Source organism: Chiloscyllium plagiosum, unplaced genomic scaffold (assembly GCF_037043375.1).
Source record: "Chiloscyllium plagiosum isolate Xiang-an unplaced genomic scaffold, Cpla_swu_hap1 HiC_scaffold_36, whole genome shotgun sequence".
In the NCBI taxonomy this organism is placed as follows: domain Eukaryota; kingdom Metazoa; phylum Chordata; class Chondrichthyes; order Orectolobiformes; family Hemiscylliidae; genus Chiloscyllium; species Chiloscyllium plagiosum.
Window position 1 is genome coordinate 5,477,699 of NW_028270174.1, and position 27,978 is coordinate 5,505,676.

The following is a 27,978-nucleotide window of genomic DNA, read 5'->3' on the forward strand; positions in this document are numbered from 1 at the left end:
TAAGAGGCATTTGGATGGGTATATGAATAGGAAGGGTTTGGAGGGATATGGGTCGGGTGCTGGCAGGAGGGACTAGATTGGGTTGGGTTATCTGGTTGGCATGGATGATTTGAACCGAACGGTCTGTTTCCGTGCTGTACATCTGTATGACTCAATGACTCTATACAAACAATTCACAAGAAATACCAATGTAAGAGGGAAGGATTTGTTATGCCATATGAACACAGATTGTTGATTGGTTGCCAAGGTTTGGAGACCTTTTATTTACTCGTGAGATGTAGGTGTCACTGGCTGGGCCAGCATTTATTGCTCATCCTTAGTTACCCTTGAGAAGGTGGTGGTGAGCTGACCTTTTGAACTGCTGCAGTTAATCAGACGAAGGTCAACCATATATGCCCTAAGGGAGAGAATTCTAAGATTTTGCCCTGGAGACATTGAAGGAACTGTGGTATATAACAGTGATATTTTTGCTGAAATGATGTGGTTGCTCAGCGCCAAGGACCCTGGTTCGATTTCACTCTTAGATGACTCTTTGTGTGGAGTTTTGTCCCACAGTCAAAAGATGTGCAGGTTAGGTGGATTGGCCAAACTAAATTGCCAAAAGTGTCCAGGGATGTGCAGGCTAGGTGATTAGCCATGGGAAATGCAGGGTTATAGGGACAGGGGAGGGGGTGAGTGTGGGTGGGATGCTGTTTGGAGAGTCAATGGTCTGCTTCTGCACTGCAGGGATTCTATGTATCTAAGATATTTCCAAGTCAGATGGTGAGTGTCTTAGAGGGGAACTTGCAGGGGGTGATGTTCCCATGTATCTGCTGCCCTTTTCCTTTCAGATGGAAGTGATCATGGATTTGGAAGGTACTGTCTAAGAAGCCTTAGTGAATTTCAGCAGTGCATCTTTTACATGGTACAAACGACTGCTGCTGAATAGTAATTCTAGTAACAGAAATTAGAACACAGAAGGAGTCCACATGGCCCATCTTGAACATATTAGCACTTTGAAAGCTTTATCTAATTCCCCGCTCTTTCCCTGTAAACCTGCATTTCTATTCCTTTGTAAACACTAATCCAGTTGAGCCTTTTGGAAATTGAATCTGTTTTCAGGTGGCAGACTCTAAATAACAACAACCTGCTGCATCTGACATTTCTACTCATCTACCCTCAGAATTACACTGGCAATTCCCTTACATCTGTTTTATAATAGAACACAATGTACACATGACAGCAAAGGTCCTAATTACCTGCCAGGAAGTTTAAATCGCAGAATATCCTGAATCTTCGAGAGCAGGTATTTGCTCATTTCAGTTGGTAGCTCTCCAATGGAGAGCAGAATGTTTTTAACCTCCATGTATGACGGGTTGTTGTTGAAGATAATGTCAGCGGCAGTTGTCCGCACAGTCTTCTCATGTGTCCTTCGGTTCTGATGATAGATCCTGTTCATTGTCTTCCTCACCTGGTCAGACACAAACCAGAGGATTTGAGTTCCAGGAACGTGGACACTCCATGCAATGCATCTGTTCAAAGTTATTCAGTGAGGCAATGAAACAAGCTACCGACTGGAGAATAGACACTGGGCCAAGTTCACTCTAGATACCTTCTAAACAACCTGGTCAGAGATGGTATTACACAGTTCTGGAGCAGATAGGACTTGAACACAGACCTCCTGGCTCAGAGGTCAGGACACTGCCACTGTGCCACAAGGTCAGGGGAGCAATATCTGGTGTACTGGTCACAAATTTATCAGTCAATCAACATCCCCAAAAAGAATTATCTGGCACTAAAGCAAAATTTACTGGAGATGTCTGGAAATTTGTAATGAAAACAGCAAGTGGGTCTGGCAGCATCTGCGGTGAGAGGAGGATAGTAAATGTTCAGGTCTATGATCCTTCTTCAGAACTGGAAACTTCAGAGACAGAATAGGTTTTAATCAAGCGTGGGGACAGAGAACAAAAGGGAGGAGAAGAACAAAAAGGAGGGTTTATAATAGGATGGAAGGCAGGAGGAAAGCAAAAGGGGTGACATTGCGAGGCAAGAGAAGATGGTGATGGGACCAGTAAAGTGCAAAATCTGAGCCTAAAGAAGGTGCGAGTGACATCATTACCAACAGCACTCCTGTCTCAATGAAGGAAATATTGTTACTCTGTGTTGATTGAACTCTGTGTTAAATCTGGAGGATGGGAAGCTGAGGAGCTGTTTCTCAAGTTTCTGTGAGTTTCATTGGAACAAAACAGGAGGTCAAGATCAGAGAGACCAGAGTGGGAAAAGGATGGAAGGATGTGTAGCTGAAGTTTGGGGATAAGCTGGCAGACTGAACCATGCTAACTCCCAACTTGTAGAGGTGGCCAGGTCATGAGCAGTGACTATGAAACTGAATGAAGTATTGGCAAATCAACATTTCAAAGTGTTTGGGAGGGACTTTGGACGCCACCACTAAAACTATCATCTTCTTTCCCCTCCCACCTGCATCCATGGGCTGAAGTAGTAATGTCACTATACAAGCAATCCAGAGCCCTGGGCTAATGTTCAGGAGATTTTGGTTCAAATCCCACTATGGTATAGAGTGAAATTTGAAATCTGGAATACAAAATGCCTAATAAACATGTAGCCATTATTATAAAAACCCCTCTAGTGAAGAAAAACTGCCTTCCTTACCCAGTCTGACCTACATGTGACTCCAGACACACAACAATGTGATTGACTCTTAACTGTACCAAGGGATAATTAGGGATTGTCCAACCAGTGATGCCAACATTCAATGAATGAATAATTAAAAACAAATTCTGAAAACAGTGTTCCCCCTTCAGCATCCTGTTTCAGTCTTCTGGCATCTCCTTCCCTTCTCTCATTTCCTTCCTGTGCAAACACCGAAGAGGGAACACCTTCACTTTTATATTCCTGCCTTACACCCTATTGTAGATCTTTCCTTCTGTTCTTTCTTTCCATCCCTGTCTTTCTGTATCTCCGCCCTCACCTAAAATCTCTTATATTGCTAGTGTTTACCAGTTCTGATGAAAAACCATCGATCTGAAATGTTAACTCTGTTTCTCTCTCCACAGATGCTGCTGGACCTGAGTACTTCCAGCATGTGTGGAAACATTCACATTTTTGCAATTTTCTATTTTGCAATTTTTCCATTTGATTTGATTTGATTTGATTTATTGTCACATGTACTTAGGTACAGTGAAAAGCTTTGTTTTGCGTGCAGTATAGGTAGATCACATCAGTCAAAGTGCATCAGGGGAAAAGAACAGAGTGAGGAATACAATGTTATGGCTGCAGAGAAGATGGACAGAGAGTGAGATCAACATTTCAACTTGCTAAGGCAGATTACATTTATCTGCTGTTCTTTTGCGACAAGTATAATGAGCAGTTTGTGTCCAAGCAGGTTTGCATACAGATTTGTTGATAGGAACCTTAGCTTTTATAAAGTAATTTTTAGAGCTGTGACTGGGTGGGAGAGTGGAACTGGTACAGACACAACAGGCTGAATAGTCTCCCTCTGGACGGTATGATTCGATGAGTCCATAATAATGACATGTCATTTCACCTCCTCTGTGATGTATACTCGTTCATATTTCTGGATAGTCGAGAGAGCGATATTACTGATGGGTCCAGTTCCAGACTCTGCGTGCTTCAGTAAAATAGGAATAGCATCAGGGAGAAGAGAATTCTTCAAAGATAAGATGTACATCTCAATATCAGATTCCTTTTTTGCTGATTCTGCACCATTAAGGATAATTTCTTTCGCTTTGATCACAGCCTGAAAGAGAAAGGAATAATATTGGGCACAGGAATGTTAAAATAATATCCAAGTTACTAATGTTCCTTGTGCCATTTCTCCACCAGTGGCAGCTGTGCCTTCAGCTACCTGGGTCCCAAACCTCTGGAATCCCCTCCCTAAACCTGTCTACCTCCCTACCTTTGTGGGCGGCACGGTGGCACAGTGGTTAGCCCTGCTGCCTCACAACGCCAGAGACCCGGGTTCAATTCCCGCCTCAGGCGACTGACTGTGTGGAGTTTGCACGTTCTCCCCGTGTCTGCGTGGGTTTCCTCCGGGTGCTCCGGTTTCCTCCCACAGTCCAAAGATGTGCAGGGTCAGGTGAATTGGCCATGCTAAATTGCCCATAGTGTTAGGTAAGGGGTAAAGGTAGGGGTATGGGTGGGTTGCGCTTCGGCGGGGCGGTGTGGACTTGTTGGGCCGAAGGGCCTGTTTCCACACTGTAAGTAATCTAATCTAATCTAACCCCCACCTTTAAGATAATATTTAAATCTTATAATCTTTGCTCCTGAGTGGGTTTGTGTGTCATGTTGTACCTGCCAACACTCATGTGAAACACTATAAATGTAAGTTGTTGTTGATACAGCAGATAGGATTAAAGTATTTGGGAGGCGGTTATCTCAGTCCTCTAGATTGCTAGTGACACCACCAGCATGGGTTCAATTCCCACACTGGCTGAGGTTACCATGAAGATATCTCCTTCACAACCTCTCCCCTTGCCTGAGGCGTGCTGACCCTCAGGTAAAATCACCACTGGTGGTGTCTCTCTAATGATAGAGTGGTCCTCTGGGACGACAGCAGCTTTACCTTTGCCTAAGGTCAATTACTGAATGGCAGCCTTGTCAACAGACTTTAAAATGCCCAACCTTATCATAAAAAGGTACATTATTTAACGTCCAAGTCAATGACCTTATTGCTGCTGGGCATTTGTTTTTTAGACTATGAATGGCTGGAATAAGGAAGTGTTGCACTGTCAAAGGGGTCACGTTTTGGATGAGGGAATACACTGAGGCCCAACCTGCCTGTTTAGGTGAATCTAAAAGATTCTGTAGCATTCCTTTGAAGCAGAACAGGGGTGTTCTCCCTGATGTCCTGGCCAGTAATAATTTATTCAGTCAACATCTTAGATGGATTAAATGGTTATTTACCATTGTTCTGTTTGTGGGATCTTGCTGTGTGCAAATTGACTGCTGTGTTTCCTATTTTGGAACAAATACTGGACCTCAAAGATATCTCATTGGCTTTAAAGCTCTTTGAAATACACCCCTAAGGTAGTGAAAAATGTTCTATAAATGTAATTTCTTTCATTTTGTAGCTTGAACATCCCAGCAACGAAACCTGGAGGGGAATGGCTACATTTGAGTGGCATTCAAAGATGGGATTCAAATTTACCCTCTTTCAGGTGGGCTACAGAGAAATGGGCTTCTTGTCCAGTGATTTCCTGCCAATTGCTCAATCTAGCTCCTACCTGATTCCCAATGTATGTACCACATTACCATCAATGTAGCATTCCCAATTCTAGGACTGAGAGGTAAAACTATCAGGAAAGACATCGACTAATTTATCTAGAAAACACAAAGTTGGAGACTATTGAGGTTTGTAAAATTACAGAATGTTTTCACGGATTAGACTTGAGAGAGGATAGAATGTACATGGCCTTGATAAGGCAGGCTTAGGTGAAGGTACCAGTGAATAGAGGGCAGTATTCAATACTGCAGTGATGGGAACAATGTCAGCCAGGTGGACCTCATAGAATAGGAGTTCCCTGCTTGGAGCTGTTAACCTGGTTTGATCAAGGAGTCTTGGCTGACAGATATAAATAGGAGTGTCAAGAGATCTGTTCACTCTAGAAGCTGGCTCTGTGCTAACTGGGTCAGTGACATTTACTGTGCACATGTAAATAAAGGGTGACTTGGTTTACCAGCCTTTGTGGAGTTATTTCAAATACTAAAAGTAAAAGTGTTGATTAGACAGAATACAGTATAAGCTGAGGCTGAAAGAGATGGATTCTTGATCAGCTGGGGAAGCAAGGGTTATATGGAAAATGCAGAATGTTGATGTGAGGAATGTCAGATCAGCTACGATCCTGTTGAATAGTGGTGCAGCTCGAGGGACCGAATGGCCTGCTTCCACTCCTATTTCTTATGGTTTTATGTTCCTGGTCAGACTTCACCCCAACAATACAGATATATGTCGATGTGTTTACACCCAATCAAATACTCATCCTGTTATCAAATAACATCTCACCATCAGCTGTTCCCTACTTCCATTTGTCTCAGGCATCTTTGCCAGACCAGACTAGACAATAACCAGGAGCCGCACTGGGACATTTTGTTACTATATTCCCGCCATGGGGATGGTTTCCCATGGTAGATTGGAAAATAGATACAGCAGCAAGCAGTCAATGAGGATATCTGAAGACCTCAATGTGGGGAATTTATCCCAAAGTCTGGAAGTTGCAGCTCCATGGAGGGAAACCAGAAGAAACCTCTTTATTGGGGGATGGTCTGGGGAGTGATGGGTTGATTGGTGGTGGTGAGGTGGAGGTGGGAGAATAAGGGGCGTTTTTGGAAATTTCCAACTCACTCCTATAAGGCATGATCACTGATCCGTACAAATATGTTTACAGGAAAACTCCACAGACAGGATGGAGAAAGTAATAAAAAGATATGGTGATATGAAAATATGAAGAGGAGTGGGAGAAGGTTCATTTGAAGTGTAAATGCTGGCACTGAGGAGTTGGGCTGAATGGCCTCTTTCTGTGCTGTAGGTTGAATAGAATTCTATGTAAACGAAAGGCGGCAGACTTTCTAGTTGTACCTGTACTCACCGGCAGTTCACACTGTCCTTTCTGGCAGAACTTCCTGATGAGTGCCCCGATGATAATCACAACTGTTTCTCGGATATCATTGCTCTTGATTTTTCCATTAAATTTAGCCTGTGACAGACCAGGGACAAGAAAACCTCTTGATGTGAAAAGCAGAGATAGTTTTCATAAAATAAAGATTGGGTGGAAGCAAACATGTAACAATTAATAGCACATTAGCATGGTTCAGATTGTTATCATGGAACAAAACTTACAAGACCAAGTCTCCTACTAGTAATGGTGTATAAGGTCATGGTTCTTAAAGGGTTCATGTTCATGCCACATTGGCTCCACCTATTCTACTGAAGTCACACACAGTCTAAGGGTGGAATCAAGGGTTCTATTCTCACTTTCAGAGAGAGCAGATGTATCTGTACCAGCTGCTTAAGGTTCTAGAAATTCTGCAGGACCAAATGTACTTCCTCCTATCAAGCAACAAGACTTCTTGTTATCTGAGAACAATGTCTCTTCTGTAGGCACTCTACATTGTTGTATCCTCTACCAATAACCACTGGATAGACCCGAGAGAAAACAAAACCAATGCGGGGGCAAAATCTCAAACAACTATAATCTGGTAAAGGTGGCAAATACCACAAGGTGCCAGCAGTGGTTATCTACCACAAGTAAAACTTGGAAACAATGTCACTGGTCCAATCTGTGAGTTCCGTATTAATGTATGCAAGACCACTTCAGTCAGTACAGTCAGTTTCAAGTTTCACTTCCTGTAGTTGTTTAGTGAGTATTGTTTATCGATCCAAGTTTTACTTTGTGAGAAACATGGTTGAACACCATAGAAGGCCCTCAGACTGACAAACATTATTACTCACAGTGACCCCCTCCCGTGCTTGGAATACCCTGAGCATCTCACAGCCTTAGAACTTCCTTCGAAAAATATATTTCTTCAATATTCTGGAAATCTGGAAATTACATATCATTAATTCCTTCCCTAATAGTAACATGGGTATACCCACACCACAAGGACTGCAGCTATTCAGGAAGGTGGCTCCACAATACCTTCTCAAGGGACAAGCAACCAGGGATGGGCAATAAATTCCAATCCAACCAGTGACTCTCCTGTCCATGAATGACTGAAAGATTTGCCCACTTGGCTTTCTCCCCTTCATACCCTTTGATATCTCTTTGATGGAGACCCAATGGCTGCCCTGTATCTGCATATCTCCAAAAAGCATGTATTAATCTTATCGAGTCTGTAAATTGGAAAGTGAGGGTTAAAGCTCTCCCTTTCCCAAGTCAGTATTTGGTCATTCACCCCCTTGGAGCAGGCTGGGCGTGAGTAGTTGGCATTCCCAACCTTGGGTAAAGTCTTCATGTTTGGACATTTGGTGACAATCATCCTTAATGACTCAGAGCCAGAACTCCCAATCCCTGAATGCTTCCTAATGTAAAGAGAATCATGTGTGGCTGTACCTCAGTGATAGGACTCAAGTTGTTTTTTATATCTCTTTCACTCTTTGCTGGCCTTCTGATATTCTGGGACTTGTTTCTCAAACTTACTGAATCTACTGCTCATCCAAAAAGTCACAGGCATTGCTTTGTATTCTTTAACAATGTCATTGGCAGCAATAAAGATCCTCACATAATGCTGGCCCTGCTCTACCGATGCAGAATGACCATAAGGGTAATGCACAGTGCTACTATTCTCAGGAATTCATCCCAATAAGAGTCAATGCATTAGGACAGGAAGAGGACATAACTAAAAAAAGTACAATTTTTAAAGATCATGTCAGTGTTGCAATATCTCATTTCTTAGACTGAAATACTCACCATTAACGCTTTCAGTAATTCCTCAGTGGGGTGAGAAGCAAAGCCACAAGCATACAGAAACCTTTCCTGTAAGATGGTGCTACTGTCATTTCCAAAATCTAAGAACTCCAGCATCGCTGCCAATGAAGCTGAGGTCTGAGCTGAAGTCACAGCATCAACTAGCTGTGGACTGGGACAGAAAGATTGAATAGTAACTGGATGAGTGCAATTGATCACAGATCTGAGGAGCAAACATCAAGTTCCAAAGTTCCAACTTTACATTGAGTAATTGCTTCTACCCTGTCCACGGTCACAGAGATGTTACTCTGTATTAAGGAACTATCCAGCTCAAACTTAAGAAATATTGAACTATTCAACACAGACAAATCAATTCATCACCTCACTAACCAATCATCAACTTGTTGCCCTAGTTGCATAAACAACCGCATGCTGGTAAAGGTGGCAAATACCACAAGGTGCCAGCAGTGGACATCTGGGTAAATACCACTATTAAAACTTAGAAACAATGGCACTAGTTCAAACTGTGCATTCCATGTTAATATACGCAAGGCAAGTTCAACTAGTTTCACTTACTATTTTCACTAGTGTATCTTATTTTAAGACAATTAACTGATGGGTAACAGTCCCCTTAGTCCAGAAACTAAAGGATGCTAAACTTTGATTCAAAGCACCTCTTGTCCTGTGAATGGGTTTACTCCCAATTTTTGTGCTGAATAGTGGCAATCTGCGGTTGCAACTTTTTCATTTAGACCATTTGACTTCAATCCTAGGGGTTATTGTTGGAATGGGGAGGCGGGCCGGGGGGGGGGGGTGGCATATGAAAGAGATGAAGAGAATGATTCAGTTACTACCTGTAATTGTGTTTGTTAGCTTTACGCCTTTGTAATCAGTTTAAAATTAAACAAAGAATTGCAGCTGTTGGAAAACAGACAAAAACAGAAATTGCTAGAGATACTCAGCATGTCTGGCAGCATCCATGGAGAGAGAAAACAGAGTTCTTTCAGTCCAGTATGAGTCTTCTTCAGAACAGGAAGAAGAGAAGCTAGCTAGGTGATAACGGGAACCATGTGTAGATGAAAATGGGTTTGGCTGTGCTAAAAGCAGCCCATGTTATTAGAGGCCTGGGGGTGTGGGGGTGGATGAAGGACATGAAAGAAGATGCTCAGGTGCCAAAATTATTGCATTCAACATTGAGTCCTGATGGCTGCAGAGTCCTGCAGGGGTTACTGGACTTGAAAAATTAACTCTGCTTTCTCTCCAGAGATGCTGCCAGACCTGCTGAGTTTCTCCAGCAATTTCTATTTTAATCAAAGAGTCTCACTGATTTTCAAGAAATACAACGTTTCTCCACTACTTTCTTGTCTTTAATGATGATCCTTATTATCTGCCTCCTTCTTGCCTTGTATGGCCTTGGCAAACTGACTCAGCAAGTCCATCCTCAAAATCCTAAATTGTCTGAGAGCTGCGAGTGAGAGTGTGACTCACAGCGTGCTGTCCTTCTCACTTCTCAGGACTTTCAGGATATCTTCCTTCTTGGCTTTTCTCAAAGCTTGAACCAGCAATAGGAAACTCCTGGTGGCAGAGGCTTTTGCGAGATTCTTAGGCTCTAGTTCCTCCCGTATGGTCTTCCAATATTCAATAAGCTACCAACAGAGAGAGAGAAATACAAAATTAATCCTTATCAGGCACAGGTTATCCTGTCCATAATGGCAGTCCATCATCTAAAATGATATCAAGACCTTCCAATTCATGAGAGCAGCACTGAGGGACAGAGAATGGTGAGAGAGAGAAAGACAGGAAGTTGCAAGCTGTCCCCAGTTGACTGACTGAGAACTGATGGCCTGAATACAGGACAGCCAGTGTGGCTAAGGCAGGGCTCAAAGCTGTTCTGAAAAGAAACATCTTACTTCTTCCACACCCATCCACTGAAAGAGTATCCTTAATATGAAGGGACTGCCAATTAAAATTCTGCTCATGGCTAAATGGCCCATAGTGTCCAGGCTAGGGGGGTTAGCCATGGGAAAGGCAGGGTCACAGGGATAGGGTAGGGTGGATCTGGTTGGGATGCTGTTTGGAGGGGCAGTGTAAACTCGATAGGCTGAATGGCCTGCTTCCATACCGTGGGGATTATATGATTCTATGAATTGAAAATGCTTGTTTTTTTATGCTGGCTGCAAAATATGGAAAACTTTTCCTCAGGTCTAACTCAACGTGCAAAATTAAATCTCGAACATGACCAAAATAACATTTTAAAGTTTTGACTACTTACTGAAGGGCAACGTTTGCATGTTACTTTGACTGCTGCCGAGGTCAAGGGGATGGACACATATTCAGGATTCACAGAATCAACAACACTGCTAATTTGTTCTGCCTGGATTTGTTTAGGTCCAGTCTTTGTCAACTGAAATTCCAACCTCTGTCTAAAAGTGAAGGAAAGAGTTTTCATGTTAGGTGTCTTCCACACTCAGTTCAGTTTCCTGCAGATATCCACCATGCTGCTTTATTTGACAGGCATATTCATGTTTTTCTTCATTTCAATGTAAAAAGACGGGGTTTAGAAATGGCATTTCCATTTATTGACTACAAGCGATAATATTTAAATAATTAATCTTGTCTCCCTTTCTCAAGTTCCAGTGTTGTAATGATAAAACTCTATAAGTGAATTCTGGTACATGTTTAACTACTGTACATTTTTCACATTGCAACCATGACATCACCTTCAATAATTATTTAATTGGCTGTAAAGTTCTTTGGGATACCCTAGGTTTGAGAAAGGCACTGCATAAATGCAAGTCTCCCCTTTGTCCAAGTATCAACATTTTGAACTCACTTTGATAAAACTTTGGCTGCCAATTCTCGCCGTAGATTGAGTGAAACCAGGATATGTTCCTCAGACAGTACTGAATGAATGAGATTCTTCTCCAGTAGATAAATGCTAGCTGATGTTGATGTTGTATTGACTCCTAATACCTAAAAAAATTCAAGTCAGTATTAAAATACATAATCGTACAATATCCTTTCACTCTCTCACCCTGAATACAGCTTTTCACATTACAGTCAGTGGCTCTCATTGTAAATAGGTGACTGATGTTGATCCCTCAAAGTCACAACCCTTAACTAAAACTAAGGGCTCATCACAGCTGGACAAAAAATGCAATTTCCAGGACTCTTGTGATGCAGTAGCAATGCTCCTACCTCTGCACTCAAAGGCCCAAGTTCAAGACCTACCTGACCTGGAGGTGTGTCATAGCATGTCAGAACTGGTTGGTTGAAAATAATTAAAAGTGAAAATAAGTTGTTTTTCATCCAATTTAATACCAGTAGCAAACAAGAAGCAGGAATCATTTCCTTTGCCATTAATCAAAGTTGCGTATGATACATTATTAAATCATATATAGGAATTAATTTATTTCAAAATAAAGGAAGTGTAATTTCCTTCTTTCATGCTCACCCCTTCATTAGCTCCTGCCTTATTTGTCCCACTTCATGCAAATTTCCCCTTATTTCTGAGTTGCCAATCAGTATAAACTATGTCAGCCATCTCCCTTTTCAGCATCAAGCTCATCTCAACATGATCCTATGCAGTAAGCAATATACACTATGTACACATTCATACATATACACATAATGATGCCGAGGAAGCTCTTGTTGTTTCTTATAAAATTAACCAGATGAAATGTAAGATCTAACTAATCACAGCTTCTCCAGTCTAAGTGAATAAGAAGGTATATGGGATATTTGCCTTTATTAGTCAAGACGTTTAGAATAGTGAGATGATAGATGATTAGTGCAGGCACAAAGGGCCTCTTTCAGTGCTGTAAAAAAAACTCTAGCAAGTTCAGCACAGAATTGATGGGCTAACGGGCCATTTCTGTGCCGTAGAACCTGTGCGCATGTAAACTCAATCAGTCCCAAGCTTGGATTTTTTTTCCATATGCTAATTTTTTAACCATTTGATTCTTTGTTTTTCCAGCTTCCCACATGCTACTCTTTCACTATTTCAAAGAATCACGGAATGACCGAGGACTGAAGTAAGCCTTTCCGCCCATTGTTGGTTCTCAGATAGGGCTAGCTAATTGGCTACAATCTCCTGCTCTTTCCCTTTAGTCTTACAAAACCTTCCTTTTCAAGCACATCTCCAACTCCCTTGGAAAGTCCCTATTGAATCTACTTTCACCTCCCTTTCCAGCAGCATATCGCAGATCCCAGTGTCTAGCTGCTTTCAAAAACAGATTTGCTCATCCCACATTGTTACTTTTACAATGACCTGGAACTTATGTTCTTTGGTTACTGGCTGTCCTGCACTGTTTCTTTATAACTACTTCACCGAAAGAACCACATCATTTGAACACTCCAATGAAATCTCCCAACAAGCCTGGATTCTTTCTTTTATCTCTCCCTCATTATTTTTCTCAGTTCTCCCTAGGAATAAGTGGGAATTTTGGGGATAAGCCTCGGCTGGAGCATGTACAAAGGCCCTCGTGTTGCGGTATGTAGCATACTGCTAATGTGTCAGCTGTCAGATAAGACTGAACACACTGAAAACCTTTTCACTAAAAGCAGGAGGAGAAGAGGTAGCCAAACAGAGGACACTAAAATGATAAAGGGGTTCAATAGGATTGATGTAGAGAAGAAGTTTCCAGTTGTGGGGATTACCAAAACCAAGGGTTATAAATGAAGTTTTTTTTAAGTTCGTTCACATGATGTGAGCATCAACAGCCTGGCCACCTATTACCCATCCTTAGTTGCCCAGAGGGTAGCTACAAATTAACCTTATTGCTGTGTGGCACATGGGCCAGACCAGTTAAGATTTTCATTAGACTCTTAATTTCAGTTTTTTAAAAATATATTGAATTCAAATTTCATCATGGTGGGATTGGGACTGGAGCCTCCAGAACATTACCTGAGTCTCTGGATTAACAGTCTAGCAATAATAACACTAAGCCATCACCTCTCCTAACAGACAGTCAGTAATAAATTCAATGGTAAAAATTCAGTAGCGAGAATGTAGTTGTCATTAGCAAGGGACTGTTTGTGGTGAGCAATACTGAAACGTTCATGGAGAAGCTGGCTAGGTACAAGAGGGAGATAGGAAAAGGAAGATAGCTAATGAAGTAAAATGTGATGTGAGTAGGCCTGTCTGGAGCAGCGACACTGCATGGAGCAGATGGTCTGAATGGCCTGTTTCTTCCCTGTAAATTTGATGCAACTCCATATAATTCTTCGTAGCTTCTCTATTCATAGACAAACCTGCATATACCAATGATCTGTTGATCACTATGGGGATCGAGGTGCTGGATATCGTCTCGATACTGACCTTGCTGTGACTGGTGAATCCTCTCTGAACTCCTTTGCAGCTGTCCAATAATTTCACTTTGGTCACCTTGTTGTCATGGGCTTGGTAATTCACCTTGCACTTCCCAGAGACGTCAACCTGGTAAATATGGGGCCGAAAGACAACAACATGAGACAAACTGAAAGGAGAAATAAGGGAGAAAAAGAGGGGGATGCGGAACAAGAATACGTTGAAAAATAAGAGGGAAAAGAAAGACTAGAGATATCAAATAAGATAATTAAAGGTAGAGGAAACAAAATACTTGGCCTTCACATTAGGTTGTTAACTCCAGTTGGAAAACTTGTTGAGGCTTCATCACCTGCAACCATTTCATTCCTCTCCACCCTAATCACTTTCTCCACTGGTCACCCAACGTATCCACCCTTACAATCCTCTGCCTTCTCACGAACAAATAGAGAACTAGCAGGTTTGTCTTTGGACAATTCCTAGCTGTGACAGGTATCACTACGCAGGAGTTGGTCACCCCTTCTACCCATCGCCTGTGAGTCATTTCAGTTGCTTTGTTACCTCACACAATCAGTAGTTGCAGACATGGTAAAGATTATTGCTGTTGCATTACATTCATTCATGGGCTGTGGGCATCACTGGCGAGACCAGCATTTATTGCCCATCCCCAATAGCCCTCCGGAAGGCAGCAAGTAGAAAGTACACCCACAATTCCCTGAGGGAGGGAATTCCAGGATTTTCATCCAGTGACACTGACGGAACAGTGATACATTTCCAAGTCAGGATGGTGAGTGGCTTGGAGCGGAACTTGCAGGGGATGTGTTCCCACTTACCTACTGCCCTTTTCCTTCCAGATGGAAGTGTTTGTGGGTTTGGAAAGTGCTGTCTAAGGAACCTTGGTGAATTTCTGCAGTGAATTTCTTGTAGATAGTACACACTACTGTGACTGAGGGTCAGTATTGGAAAGAGTGAATGCTGATTTTCTGATTTTTAATAGAAAAACCCAACATGAGACAGCACTTAATGAGATTAAATGAAGTGAGTACAGGAGCAAGTTTGAATAGTGAATTGCAATGAATCATGAAGTTAAAAATCACACAACACCAGGTTATAGGCCAACAGGTTTAATTGGAAGCAACTAGCTTTCAGAGCGATGCTCCTTCGTCAGGTGGTTGATGAAGGAGGAGTGCTCCGAAAGCTAGTGCTTCCAATTAAACCTGTTGGTCTATAACCTGGTGTTGTGTGATTTTTAACTTTGTACACCCAAATCCAACACTAGATCTCCAAATAATGAATCATGAAATTGTGAACCCATCACAACCCTAAAACATATAGAATTGCTTCATAAAGACAGGTTTACCTCAGTCTGACTGGTTGTTGTGAGCTGTACTTGGAACAGGCTGGTGAGGCCTCTCTTGATGTTCTGGATTATGACTGGTTCATTTGAAAACGAATAAAAGGTCTTCACCTGGAAAATGAAAACATCAAAAAACATCAAAACCTGGTGCTGGAAACAGACTCTGAAAGTCCTCAACAACAGCAACTTCGTGCATTTATGTAGCACTCTTAATTTGGCAAAAATGTCCCCAGTAATCAGACTAAATTTGACATAAAACCATGTACAATATATTAGGAGAGGTGTCTAAAAGCTTGGCCAATGACATGGAACATCTTAAAGCAGGACAGAGGGATAGACAATCTTAGAAAGGGGATTCCAGAGCATAGGGCTGAAGCAGTTAAAGGCACAGCCGCCAAAGGACCACATGAAATATGGGACTTTGTAAATTGTTGAGTAAATCTGATGATGAATTGTATACTTCCTAGTTATTGTGAATAATCATGCACTATTCTCACAGATTCACACTATTTTTATGAAGCATGAGGAGGCCATTTAGCAAGGATCTGTGATGCTGGATTGAATGCTGTTTGCACAGACAGGAGGGTTGATAGCCAGAGGACACGGATTTAAGAGAATGATCAAAAATACCAAAGCTGAGATTTGGGGAATTGTTTCAATACAGTGAGTTTTTAAGATGGGGCAGTAGAGTCATAGATGTGTACAGCATGGAAACTAACTCTTCAATCCAACTTGTCCATGCCAACCAGATATCTTAAATTAATCTCGTCCCATCTGTCAGTTTTAGCCCATATCCTTCTAAGCCTTTCTTACTCATATACCCATCCAGGCACCTTTCAAATATTTTCATTGTACTAGCCTCCACCACCCTTTATTGACACATGCATAGTATTTGACACTGGATGGCTTCCTCAGTCACCTCTCAGAGTGAACAGAACCTCTGACACTCCTGTTCTTATCCGTCAGCCAGGGCTCCCTGTTTGGATAAGGTTAATAGGCCCAGATAGGGAACTCATATACAGTGAGGAAGATCACAGTGAGTCAGACAGCATTCATGGAGAGAGAGCAAGCTAACTAGTAGAAGCAGATTTAACAATAACTTTCAACAGGGACTTGGATATATACTTTAAGGAGTTTTTTTAAATTTCAGAGCTTTGTGGGGAAAAACACAGGGTGAGACTAATGGTACTACTTCAAAGACATGACACAAGCACATTTGGCTGAATGGCCTACTTCTATGATGATTGATTGAGTTACTGAAGAACTAGTTGCCGTGGGATAATATTCTAGCATAAACCAAAATCTTTCAGTAAAAAAGGAAGGCAGAAGTGGAGAGGAACAGCTTTCTTAACAACTTTATATAAAGTGTTTTAAATGAGAGTCATATTTGACTTGAAACGTTAACTCTGTTTCTCTGTCCACAGATGCAGACAGACCTGCTGCGTTTCTCCAGAACTTACAGTCTTTATTATAACAACAATGCAGTACCCTTTAATACAGGGTTGTACCTTTATTCCAATTATTTCAGGGTGCAATGGTTTATTTAGTTACTCGTTTTCTACACTTTGTCACTTAAGGGTGTAATGACGTTACAAGGTCAGCCAGGTGGACCTTATAGAATATGAAGGAACAAATTACTGTAGGTGCTGGAATCTCTACTGAAAATGATAAACGCTGGAAATCACAGCAGGGTCAGACAGCATCCATGGAGAGACAGCTAGCTAACCTTTCGAGTCCAGATGACTCTTCATCACAGCTGAAGTGAAGTGATTATCTCTGATGAAGAGGCATTTCGACTCGAAATGTTAGCTTGCTCTCTCTCCATGAATTCTGTCTGACTCACTGTGATCTTCCTCACTGTATATGAGTTCCCTAGCTGGGCCTATTAACCTGGTCCAAACAGGGAGCTCTTGCTGACAGATCAGAACAGGAGCGTCAGAGATTCTGTTCAATCTGAGAGTGTCTCTGACGAAGCTGGATCAGTAGCAAATACTATTGATGTATCAATAAAGGGTGACTTGGTGACAGGATACCAGCCTCTGAAGAGCTATTTCAAAGGAATGGAACACGACAGATAAACAGAGTTACAAGGCAGAGGAGCCCCAAGATCAAATTAAATGAAAGCACAGGTCAAAAACGTCAAATTACTTCCTCCTGTTTGTGTTCTACCCAAAGAACAGGTTGTGGTCCCACAGGAAGGTAGAGATTCCACAGGGCCTTGCAGAATATATTCAGAAAGTGAGGACTGCAGATGCCCGAAACGTCGATTCTCCTGCTCCTTGGTTGCAGCCTGACCTGCTGCGTTTTTCCAGCAACACATTTTTCAGCTGTCATCTCCAGCATCTGCAGTCCTCACTTTCTCCTAGTTGATTTTAACCTACTGTGAATCCTCTTGCAAGGATGCCTTCCTTGAAGAAGCTCTCTTCCTCCCTCTACAATTCCTGAAGAAGGGCTTATGCCCGAAATGTCGATTCTCCTGCACCTTGGATGCTGCCTGACCTGCTGCGCTTTTCCAGCAACACATTTTTCAGCTGTCATCTCCAGCATCTGCAGTCCTCACTTTCTCCTAGTTGATTTTAACCTACTGTGAATCCTCTTGCAAGGATGCCTTCCTTGAAGAAGCTCTCTTCCTCCCTCTACAATTCCTGAAGAAGGGCTTATGCCCGAAATATCGATTCTCCTGCACCTTGGATGCTGCCTGACCTGCTGCGCTTTTCCAGATACACATTTTTCAGCTGTCATCTCCAGCATCTGCAGTCCTCACTTTCTCCTAGTTGATTTTAACCTACTGTGAATCCTCTTGCAAGGATGCCTTCCTTGAAGAAGCTCTCTTCCTCCCTCTACAATTCCTTAAGAAGGGCTTATGCCCGAAACGTCGATTCTCCTGCTCCTTGGATGCTGCCTGACCTGCTGCACTTTTCCAGCAACACATTTTTCAGCCCAGAATATATTCAGAATCAGGATACATGAGGAGAGGGAGAGGGGACTTACTCTATGGTCCTGGGATGTAAAGTTGTGGATGGATATGATTGGAAATCTTGTTGGTTTGAGGGGGTGAGGTAAATGGGTGTTTCTTGTTCCCCATTCATTAGGGAATGCAGTGACAAAGTGACAGTATTGCTGGGTTAGTAATGGGGAGGCACAATGAATACTCTGGGGACACAGGTTCTGTCCATACAGCTGGTGGATTTGACTTAAATAAATAAGTCTGGAATTAAAAGTTAGTCCCACTGATGGTAAGGTGAGCATTGATTGTTGTAAAAACCCATCTGGTGCACTAATGTTCTTTAGGGAAGGAAATCTGCTGTCCTTACCTGGTTTGGCCTACATGTGAACATAGGAGGTATAGTTAGTAAGTTTGCAGATGATACCAAAATTGTCGGTGCAGTGGACAGTGAAGAAGGTTACTTCAGAGTACAACAGAATCTTGATCAAATGAGCTAATGGGCTGGGGAGTGGTAGATGGAGTTTAAATTAGATAAATGCTGCATTTTGGAAAAACAAATCAGAGCAGGACTCATACATTTAACGGTAAGGCCCTGGCGAGTGTTGCTGAACAAAGAGACCTCGGAGTGCAGGTTCATATTTCTTTGACAGTAGAGTCGCAGGTAGATTGGATAGTGAAGAAGGCATTTGGTATGCTTTTGTTTTATCGGTCAGTGCATTGAGTATAGGAGGTCATGTTATGGCTGTACAGGACATTGGTTCGGCCACTTTTGGAATATCACATGCAATTCTAGTCTCCTTCTCATCGGAAGGATGTTGTGAAACTTGAAAGGGCTCAGAAAAGATTTATAAGGATCTTGCCAGGATTGGAGCATTTGAGCTACAGGGAGTGGCTGAATAGGCAGGGGCTGTTTTCCCTGGAGTGTCAGAGGCTGAGGGGTGACTTATAGAGATTTATAGAATCATGAAGGGCATTGATAGGGTAAACAGACAAGTCCTTTTTCCTTGGGGTGAGGGAGTCTATAACTAGAGGGCATAAGACCTAAGGGGCAATTTTTTCACACAGAAGGTGGTGTGTGTACGGAATGAACTGCTAGAGGAAGTAGTGGAAGCTGGTACAATTACAACATTTAAAAGGCAATGGATGGGTATATGAATAGGAAGGGTTAAAAGGGATATGAGCCAAGTGCTGGTAAATGGGACTATATTAGGTTAGGATATCTGGTCAGCATGGATGAGTTGGACCCTAGGGTCTGTTTCCATGCTTTATATCTCTATGACTCTATGTGACTCCAGACTCACACAATGAGCTGCCCTCTTAAAATGCTTCATTCAGATCAAGGGCAATTAGGGATGGGCATCACACGCTGGCAATGCCCACAATTCATCAAAAAACAAGGGAAAAAATGTTCTCCTCTTGGATGAGATTGGAAGTCTGCTCTCTTGAGTGGACCGTACCATTACTCAGAAGAAGGAAGTTCTCCCCAGTCCTGGCCTATAATCACTTTACAAATAACATTATTAAAAATAGACTATTCATATCATAATGCTGTTTTTGTGAGCTTGCTGTGCAATTACTGACTGTCATATTTCCATGTAGTGTTCACATTACATTCATTGGCAGTAACATCTTTGCAACATCCAATGGTTGTAAAGGGTGGAATATATAAAGTCACAGGTTCTTAATGGAAGAGTGGAAGGGTTATGGAGAGAAGGCAGAAAAACGGAGTGAAGAGCATATCTGCCATGATCGAATGGCGGAGCAGACTCAATGGGCCGAATGGCCTTATTCTGCTACTTCCTCTTATGAACTTAGAACGTCCATTTGGCTTCTTGCCATGGAAACTGATAATGAATTATGTTAAAAAGCTAGTTACAGGAACTTCAGCCAACATCCTTAACCTGATAGCCATATCCCAGCTACCACCTTTAGAGCAATGTCCCTCACCTCCTACAGAAATCCAGTACACCCTCACATGCTGATGGGGCTCAGCCTCTGAACATATGACTGGCTCCAAATGAAGTTATAAATTTGGGAATTCCTCCTGACAATCAGTTCCTCCTCCCTGGAAAAACCTAGAGAAGGTGAGATACGGGAATAACCAAGTGATAGTCTAATGAAGAAATCAGCCCACACTCCAAAAGGAATTAAAGCAGAGTTTTGTTATCACAGGACCACAAATGTGTTTGGGTGCAGAAGGAGGCCATCTGGGTTCTTATGTCTGCACCAGACCTTCAAATGAATCATTACTCAGTGCTGATCTTTTGTTTTTTTTCCTGTAACCTTGCATCCTATTTCTTTCCAAATAAACATCCAATTCCCTCTTCATTTGAATTTGCCCCCACCACATTTCCAGGCAGTGCATTCCAAACCCTAACTACTTAATGGGTGAAAAAGTACTTTTTCTCAACCCATATTTGCTTTCTTGCAAATTGCTTAAAATCTGTGCAATCTGGTTCTTGATCATGTTATGAGTATGAATAGTTCCTCCCTGTCTATCTAACCTCCTTGTACTGAAAATTTCTGTCACATTTTCTCTAAGCCTTCTTCTCTTCAAAGTGAACAGTCCCAAATTCTTCAATCTATCCTTATGAAATTCCCATGCCTTGAACCATTCTTGTAAACCGGTTCTGCACTCTCTCCAATATTTTCATGTCTTTCCTATTGTGATGCTCTTTAATGTACACAATACTCCAGCTGAGGTCTAACAAGCATTTTGAACAAGTTCAACATCACCTCCTTGCTCTTGTTCCTATTAAGAAAGTTGTGGCACATTTATGGTATCAGGCATCATCCACCTGAAAGAAGAGACAGAACAAATCACCACGTAAAGGTGCACTTTACTCTGCACTTGACAACCAGTAAGTTTAAAGTCACAGATAAATATATCAGTTTTCTTTTTATTAAGGTTACAAATGAGCACCCTGACTTTTGAACTGCCAAGGTGGCCTATCTCTATTAGCAGCCTCCAGGATTCTCGACTCTGAACCTTAAGCAACACTCAGACACAACTTTATTGCTTTCGGTGTAGTAATGAAGACTTTACCACACAATGATCATTACAACAATTCACCGAGTTAAAGTGCACCCTTCTGATCAAGAAAGCAGTAAGTTATCACTCCTGAATTGGAGCAGGATGTCTTGCAAAACTCATTGACAAAGCAAGAGTAAGAATTCCACGCACTGGAATGGGCACCAGGTAAACTTCTGTAGATTATCATAATTTTATAATTATGATAAAATTATAGGAGAAAGTGTATTGTTCCAGTGTGAGCTTGGACAGCGCTATCTAATAAAAGTGTAAGTTTCACATCCTCTTATTCAGCTGGGTCGCTAACTCTGGTTGGGTGCATGTCTGGAGGCCTCATCACGTGATCTTCAACTGCCCTGTCCCTGCCCCTACCCCTGCCCCTGCCACCATTGGTCTATCTTCATGTTGCTCATCTTCTCATGACCAAATCAGAAGCAAGGAAATATCTTTGCCACCCAAATGATTCTGCACTTTCATTAAATGGTCTTTTTTCCTCATGTCCTATATTTCTTTTTGAATACATTTGTCTCTCATTACAATTTGTTTTTAGACATGCACGCAACTTTCTTGAAGACAGTGATGAATTGTCTCCCTTGGGGTTTTTTTTGCCCAAGGCAGAGCCTGAAAATCAATATTCAACTCAACTGGAAACTCGAAGGCAATCCTGGAAGGTTGTTAGGACTATTCTTGAACTAACTGTTGGACTGCAGCGGTTCAAGAAGGCAGCTAACCACCACCTTCTCAAGGGCAACTAGGGACAGGCAATAAACACTGGCCCAGCCAGCAACGCCCACAAATGGATAAATAAAGTTCTTGTCTTTTTTCATGAGATGTGGGCATCATTAGCAAGGCCAGTGATTTTTGTCCAACTAATTGCTCTTGAACTGGATGCCTTGTTGAGCATGTTAGAGAGTAGTTTAGGGTTAGCCATATTGCTGTGGATCTGGAGTCATCTGATTTGAAATGCAAAGGGGTTGACAATAGCTTGAGTTCAATTCCTGCACCAGCTGAGGTTAACATGAGAACCTCCTTCTCAACCTCTGCCCTCATGTCTGAGGTGTGGTGATATCACCAACAATCATCTCTCTCTCTCTCTCTCTCTCTCTCTCATGAAACAGCAGCTCATGACTTTACCTCTTTGGATCTGGAGTCACACACTGACCAAACTGCATAGACGATTATGACACAATTACTGTGACTAACTTTCAATTCCAGATCTTTACGAATTGGACGGCTGAACTTTTTTCCCTGGAGCATAGGAGGTTGAAGGTTACAGAGGGTTATAAAATTATGTGGTGAATTGCAACGGTCTTTTTCCCAGGGTAGCAGAGTTCAAGGTGAGAGGGCTTTTAAGGTGAAAGTTGAAAGATTTAAAAGGGGCAACTTTTTCACACAGAGGGTGGTTCATAACTGGAATGAACTGTCAGAGGAAGTGGTAAATGCAGGTACAGTTACGACATTTAAAAGATATTTTGACAGGTACATGAATAGGAAAGGTTTAAAGAAAGAGAGGCCAAATGTAGGCAAATGGGATTAGTTTAGTTCAGGAAACTGGTGGCCATGAACTAGTTGGACCAAAGGGTCTGTTTTTGTGATGTATGACTCTAACTCTTACCATCTGCCTTGGTAAGATTTAAACTCTTCCTCCCAGAACATTTGACAGTATACCTTGATTTCTAGTCCATTAACAACACTAGTAGGCCACTATATCTACAAATGCATGGCTATGACTTGCAGTATCATTTGTGATTGTAAAGTATTATCTTCTCCTGGCCGTTGACAGTACATTTTCAGCCTTGATTTTGTGTGTCACTCCCAGAGTCAGCAAAATTCCTACGGCTGCATCATAGTCACTGAGAGCTTTATGTGTCACAGTTTAATTGGCTTATTCTGAATATGGACATCCCTCCTTAATCAGATTAGTGACGTAATGACCATCAAGAGGTCAAAGTACCACTGGGTACCTGGCAACCATATGTATGTTCAGTGCTGACACATTACCTTTGTAACTGTTGGCAGAGATAGATTTGATCCATTCACAAAATTACACCATGGAGATAAGGGGCAAATACGTGACCTTTCCATACAGCACTTCAAGGACTGCAGCAGTACAAGTAGACAGCTCCCTACCACTTCTCAGGGAAATGATGTTTGGGCAATAAATTCTGGACTGGCCAGAGATGGCCAAATCCTATGAATGAATTAAAAATAAATCCCTTGTGCATGCACCAGGAGAAACAACCTCTGTTACCTGCTGTAATGTCAACTAATTGGTACTTTTGATCGTTAGAAACTTCTGCCCTCCATTTGCCTATCCAAGCTATTCCACATCTTGATTATTTCTAATCCTGTAGCTTCGACCATTTAGAAGATCAAAGGCAGCAAGCACATCACCTATCAGCAAGTTCTCCTGCAAGTCAAACACCATCCTGACTTGGAAATATATCACCGTTGCTTCCCACAGCACTGTGGACAGATCTACAGGTAGCTGGTTCATCACCACGTTTTTAGTGAGGGGCAACAAAAGCAGGCCTTCGTAAAGATCATGAATTAATAAAGAACAATATCTCCTTACATAAAGATGTTCTTCTTAATATCCAATCCCAATATTTTCTTGATCCAATTTTGGTCACGTCTTGTAGTTTTGATCTGCTACAATTGCTTGAAATATTGCTCAGGGCCATCTCTAGGCTGGCTAATGTCTGCTAAGTTTCTAGAAGATTCCTCTGATTCCTGTATACACATCCAAAGCTTTCAGAGCCTTCCATTGTGACTGCAATCAGTGCCTTAAGTTTAATAAAGCTGCTCATTTAATGAATCACCAGGGATGCAATTTAAAGAAAAGAAAATAGACTTGCATCTATATAGCACCTTTCACTTCACATCCCACAGAGTGTTGCAGTAAGAGTCTTACCAACTTTTTTAGATGTACCATCAAAAGCATTCTATCTGGAAGCATCATGGCTTCGTATAGCAACTGCTCTGCCCAGGACCATAAGAAAATACAGAGAGTCGTAAACGTAATCCAGTCCTTTATGCAAGCCAACTTTCTTTCCTGATGAAAGATTCCAACCTGAAATATTGACTCCCATGTTCCTCTGATGCTGCTTGACCTGCTGTGCTTTTTCCACCTCCACACTTTATCGACTGACTTTCCAGCTTCCACAGTCCTCACTGTTTCCATCCATTGACTCCATCTATACTCCTTGCTACATCATCAAAGACCTCTCCCACCCCAACTATAATCTCTTCCAATCTCTTCTGTTGGGATATAAAAGTTCAAAACATGTACCAACGGATTCAAGAACAGCTTCTTTCCCCGCTGTTAATAGACTTCTGAGTTGACTTCTCAAATTTTAAATTTAATGTTCATCTCATCTTCTCTGCAGCTGTGATATTGTATTCTTCACTCTGTTCTATTACCCTTATGCATTTTGTATGTTAAGATCTGCCTATATTGCACGCAAAACAAAGCTTTGCACTGTACCGAGGTACAGGTGACAATAAATCAAATGAAATCAAATGAACCATCTTTTGAAGTATAGTCATTGTCACAATGTAGACAATTACAGGCATCATCAATTTATGCACAGCAGGGTCCCACAAGAAGCAATGTCACAAGGGTCAGACAATCTGTTTTAGTTTAGATCACAAAACAGTCCACGGTACCTTCCCATTAATCCAGTGGATGAGGACTGGGCTCTTCAAAGCTGCCAGGTTTGTCTTTCCCAGGATCCCTCCTCCTGTGGAATCTTTAAAGATGTTTTTGTCATCTGTTCGTTCACTCACATTTTCAAAGTTGACGTCAGTTATCTGGGAAAGAAGGCAATTCAGCAGTTAAGTCTCAGGAGAGAAACTCTGAGTTTTAAAATTAAAACAAGGCAGTGAGTTGTTGTGATCTGGGACACATTGCCTGGAAGAGTAATGGGGAAGCAGATTCAGTACAAACTTTCAAATGTAAATTGGATAAATATTTGGAAAGGAAAAACATTGACAGGAAGATGAGGAATGAGCAGTGGGGTGTGTGACTAATTAGATAGCTCGCTCAAAGAGCCAGCATGGAAACAATGGACTTGAATGGACTCCCTCAGCATTGAATAATTCCATGGTTGGGTTTTCGAGATTATGAACGTGTTTGATACGAAGAGATCCCCCTTTTGGGTGCGATGGCAAAAGAGGAACGAAGGGGAGTCTAAACTTAGGAGCCGTATGGAAATGTTAATCACCAACATGAAGGAATTCTGGAGAAATGTATTTATGCAGAGAATGGTGAAAGTGTGGAACGCGCTGCCTCAGGGACTGGCAGCATAGATACATTGAAATAGAAGATAGATAAACACATGGGGGAGAGTTCTATACTACTATAGAGTTAGATAGACAAAAACAGATTGGAATGTAGAACATAGAACATAGAAAAGTACAGTACAGAACAGGTCCTTAGGCCCATGATGTCCTGCCGAGACTTAATCCTAATGTGAAATATAGTAACTTAACCTACGCACCCCTCAACTCACTGCTATCCATGTGCATGTCCAGCAGTCACTTAAATGTCCCCAATGACTTTGATTCCACCACCTCAGCTGGCAACGCATTCCCTGCATTCACAACTCTCTGCGTAAAGAACCTACCTCTGATGTCTCCTTTATACCTTCCTCATAATATCTTCAAATTATGACTTCTCGTACCAGTCAATCCTGCCCTGGGGAAAAGTCTCTGGCTATTGACTCTATCTATTCCTCTCATTATTTTGTACACCTTGATCAGGTCTCCTCTCTTGAGCCTCCTTTTCCCCAGAGAGAAAAGTCTGAGCTTATTCAACCTTTCTGCATAAGGCAAGCCCTCCAGTCCAGGCAGCATACTGGTAAACGTCTTTGCACTGTCTCCAAAGCCTCTGTATCTTTCCTATAGCAGGGCTGGACACAATATTCCAATTGTGATTTCACCAGCAACTTGTACGCTGCAGCAAAACCTCGCGGTTCTTAAACTCGATACCCCTGTTAATGAAAGCCAAAACACCATATGCTTTCTTAACAACTCTATCCACTTGGGTAGCAACTTTGAGAGATCTATGTACTTGCACACCCAGATCCCTCTGTTCCTCCACACTGCCAAGATTACTGTCTTTATTCCTATATTCAGCATTCGAGTTCGACCTTACAAAATGCATCACTTCACATTTATCCAGATTGAACTCCATCTGCCATTTCTCAGCCCAGCTCTGCATCCTGTCTATGTCACGCAAATGTTTCTGGCTTTGGAACTTAACTACTGGATTTGCTCACCACACCATCCAGGATGATAAGCATTGTTCATTAATGGGGAGTACCGAGATAACTTCCCTAGGGTAAGGCAAATAGGACAAGAATTGCCCAACTGGGTGGGTCTATTGTCATTGAGAAGTCATAGTAACATAGAATCTAAAAGCAGGACTAGGCTACTCATCCCTCTGAGTTTGCTCTGCTATTCAATACGATCAGGTTGTAAGTTTGCTCGCTGAGCTGGCAGGTTTGTTTTCAGATGTTACATCACCATGCTAGGTAACATCATCAGTGAGCCTCCGGTGAAGTGCTGGTGTTTTGTTCTGCTTTCTATTTATGTGCCTTGGTCTGTTAAGGTGGGATATCATTTCCGGTTCTTTTTCTCAGAGGTTGGTAAATGGGTCCAAACTGATGTGCTTAGAAATTCCTCTAGAAATTCCCATGCGTGGCTCTGTTTAGCTTGTCTGAGGATGGATGTGTAGTCCCAGTGGAAATGGTGTCCATCTTCGTCAGAATGTAAGTGATAGTGGGTGATGTCTTTTGGTGGCTAGCTGGTTTTCATGTATCCTGTCTGCCTTACCAATATAATGTTTGTTACAGTCCTTGCAGGGTATTTTGTAAATGACATTCGTTTTGCTGGTTGTTGGTTTGGGTCCTTTAGGTCATCACTGGAGGCTCACTGATGATGTTACCTAGCATGATGATGAAATGTCTGAAAACAAACCTGCCAGCTCAGCGAGCAAATTTACAACCTGAACCTCAACCTGAGCTACAAATCTTCTCACAAAAATCACATTCAATACAATCAAGGCCAACATTCTATCTCAAAGCCCTATTTTCATTTTCTCTCCAAAATGCTCGATCCCTTTGAAACATATCTGTCTCTTTCGTGAATATATTTAGTGACTTGGCCTGCACAGCTTCTGTTGTAGAGAATTCCACAGGGTGACCACACTTTGAGTGAAGAAATCTTTCCTAAATTGTGATTTTTAAAAATTCATTCACTGGATGAGGACATTACTGGTTAGGCCAGCATTTATTGCCCATCCCTAATTGCCCAGAGAACAGTTAAGAGTCAACCATATCGCTGTGAATCTGGTGTTACATATAGGCCAGAGCAGGTAAGGAAGGCTGTTTTCTTCCCTAAAGGGCATTAGGGAACCAGATGGGCTTTTCCAAAAAGTGGCAATGGATTCATGGTCATCATTGACTCTTAACATTTTTATTGAATTCAAATTCTACCATCTGCCATAGTGGGATTCAAACTCAGGTCCCCAGAACATTACCTGGGTCTCTACAATAACAATCCAATGATGATGCCATTAGGTCATCGCCTCAACACCACATCCTGAAACTGTGTCCCCTGGTTTGAGACTTCGCAATCAAGGAAACATCCTCCCTGCATCTCAAGTCACTGTCAACCAACTGGAAATGACCGTGGGGAGGATGATGGACCGAAGCCTCCAGAGACACTTTCACCATGGATTGCCCACCCCCCAAGTTCTCTCAAACTGTGTACATCCACTAGATGCTGCCCGAGCTGCTAAATACTTCCAGCGTTTGATCCATTTGTTACTGGACTGAGAGAGGATGTTTTCATTCTAATTATTTAATGTAAAAATAATTACAATACCTCTCACTATTATAGATAACCCAA

The 27,978-nt window shown here is 41.9% G+C and overlaps 1 protein-coding gene across 1 annotated transcript in view; it reads right to left on the reverse strand.

Moving 5' to 3' along the window:
- mttp (microsomal triglyceride transfer protein) overlaps positions 1-27,978 on the reverse strand; it is a 62,255-nt gene that overhangs the window by 20,404 nt on the left and 13,873 nt on the right. The window contains exons 3-12 of the mRNA XM_043674459.2: positions 24,733-24,876; positions 15,089-15,196; positions 13,744-13,860; positions 11,257-11,396; positions 10,696-10,846; positions 9,912-10,069; positions 8,427-8,595; positions 6,606-6,713; positions 3,545-3,757; positions 1,239-1,450 (exon numbers count right to left, since the gene is read on the reverse strand). Of these exons, the coding sequence (XP_043530394.2) occupies positions 1,239-1,450; positions 3,545-3,757; positions 6,606-6,713; positions 8,427-8,595; positions 9,912-10,069; positions 10,696-10,846; positions 11,257-11,396; positions 13,744-13,860; positions 15,089-15,196; positions 24,733-24,876 (1,520 nt within the window). The remainder of the gene's footprint in view (positions 1-1,238; positions 1,451-3,544; positions 3,758-6,605; positions 6,714-8,426; positions 8,596-9,911; positions 10,070-10,695; positions 10,847-11,256; positions 11,397-13,743; positions 13,861-15,088; positions 15,197-24,732; positions 24,877-27,978) is intronic.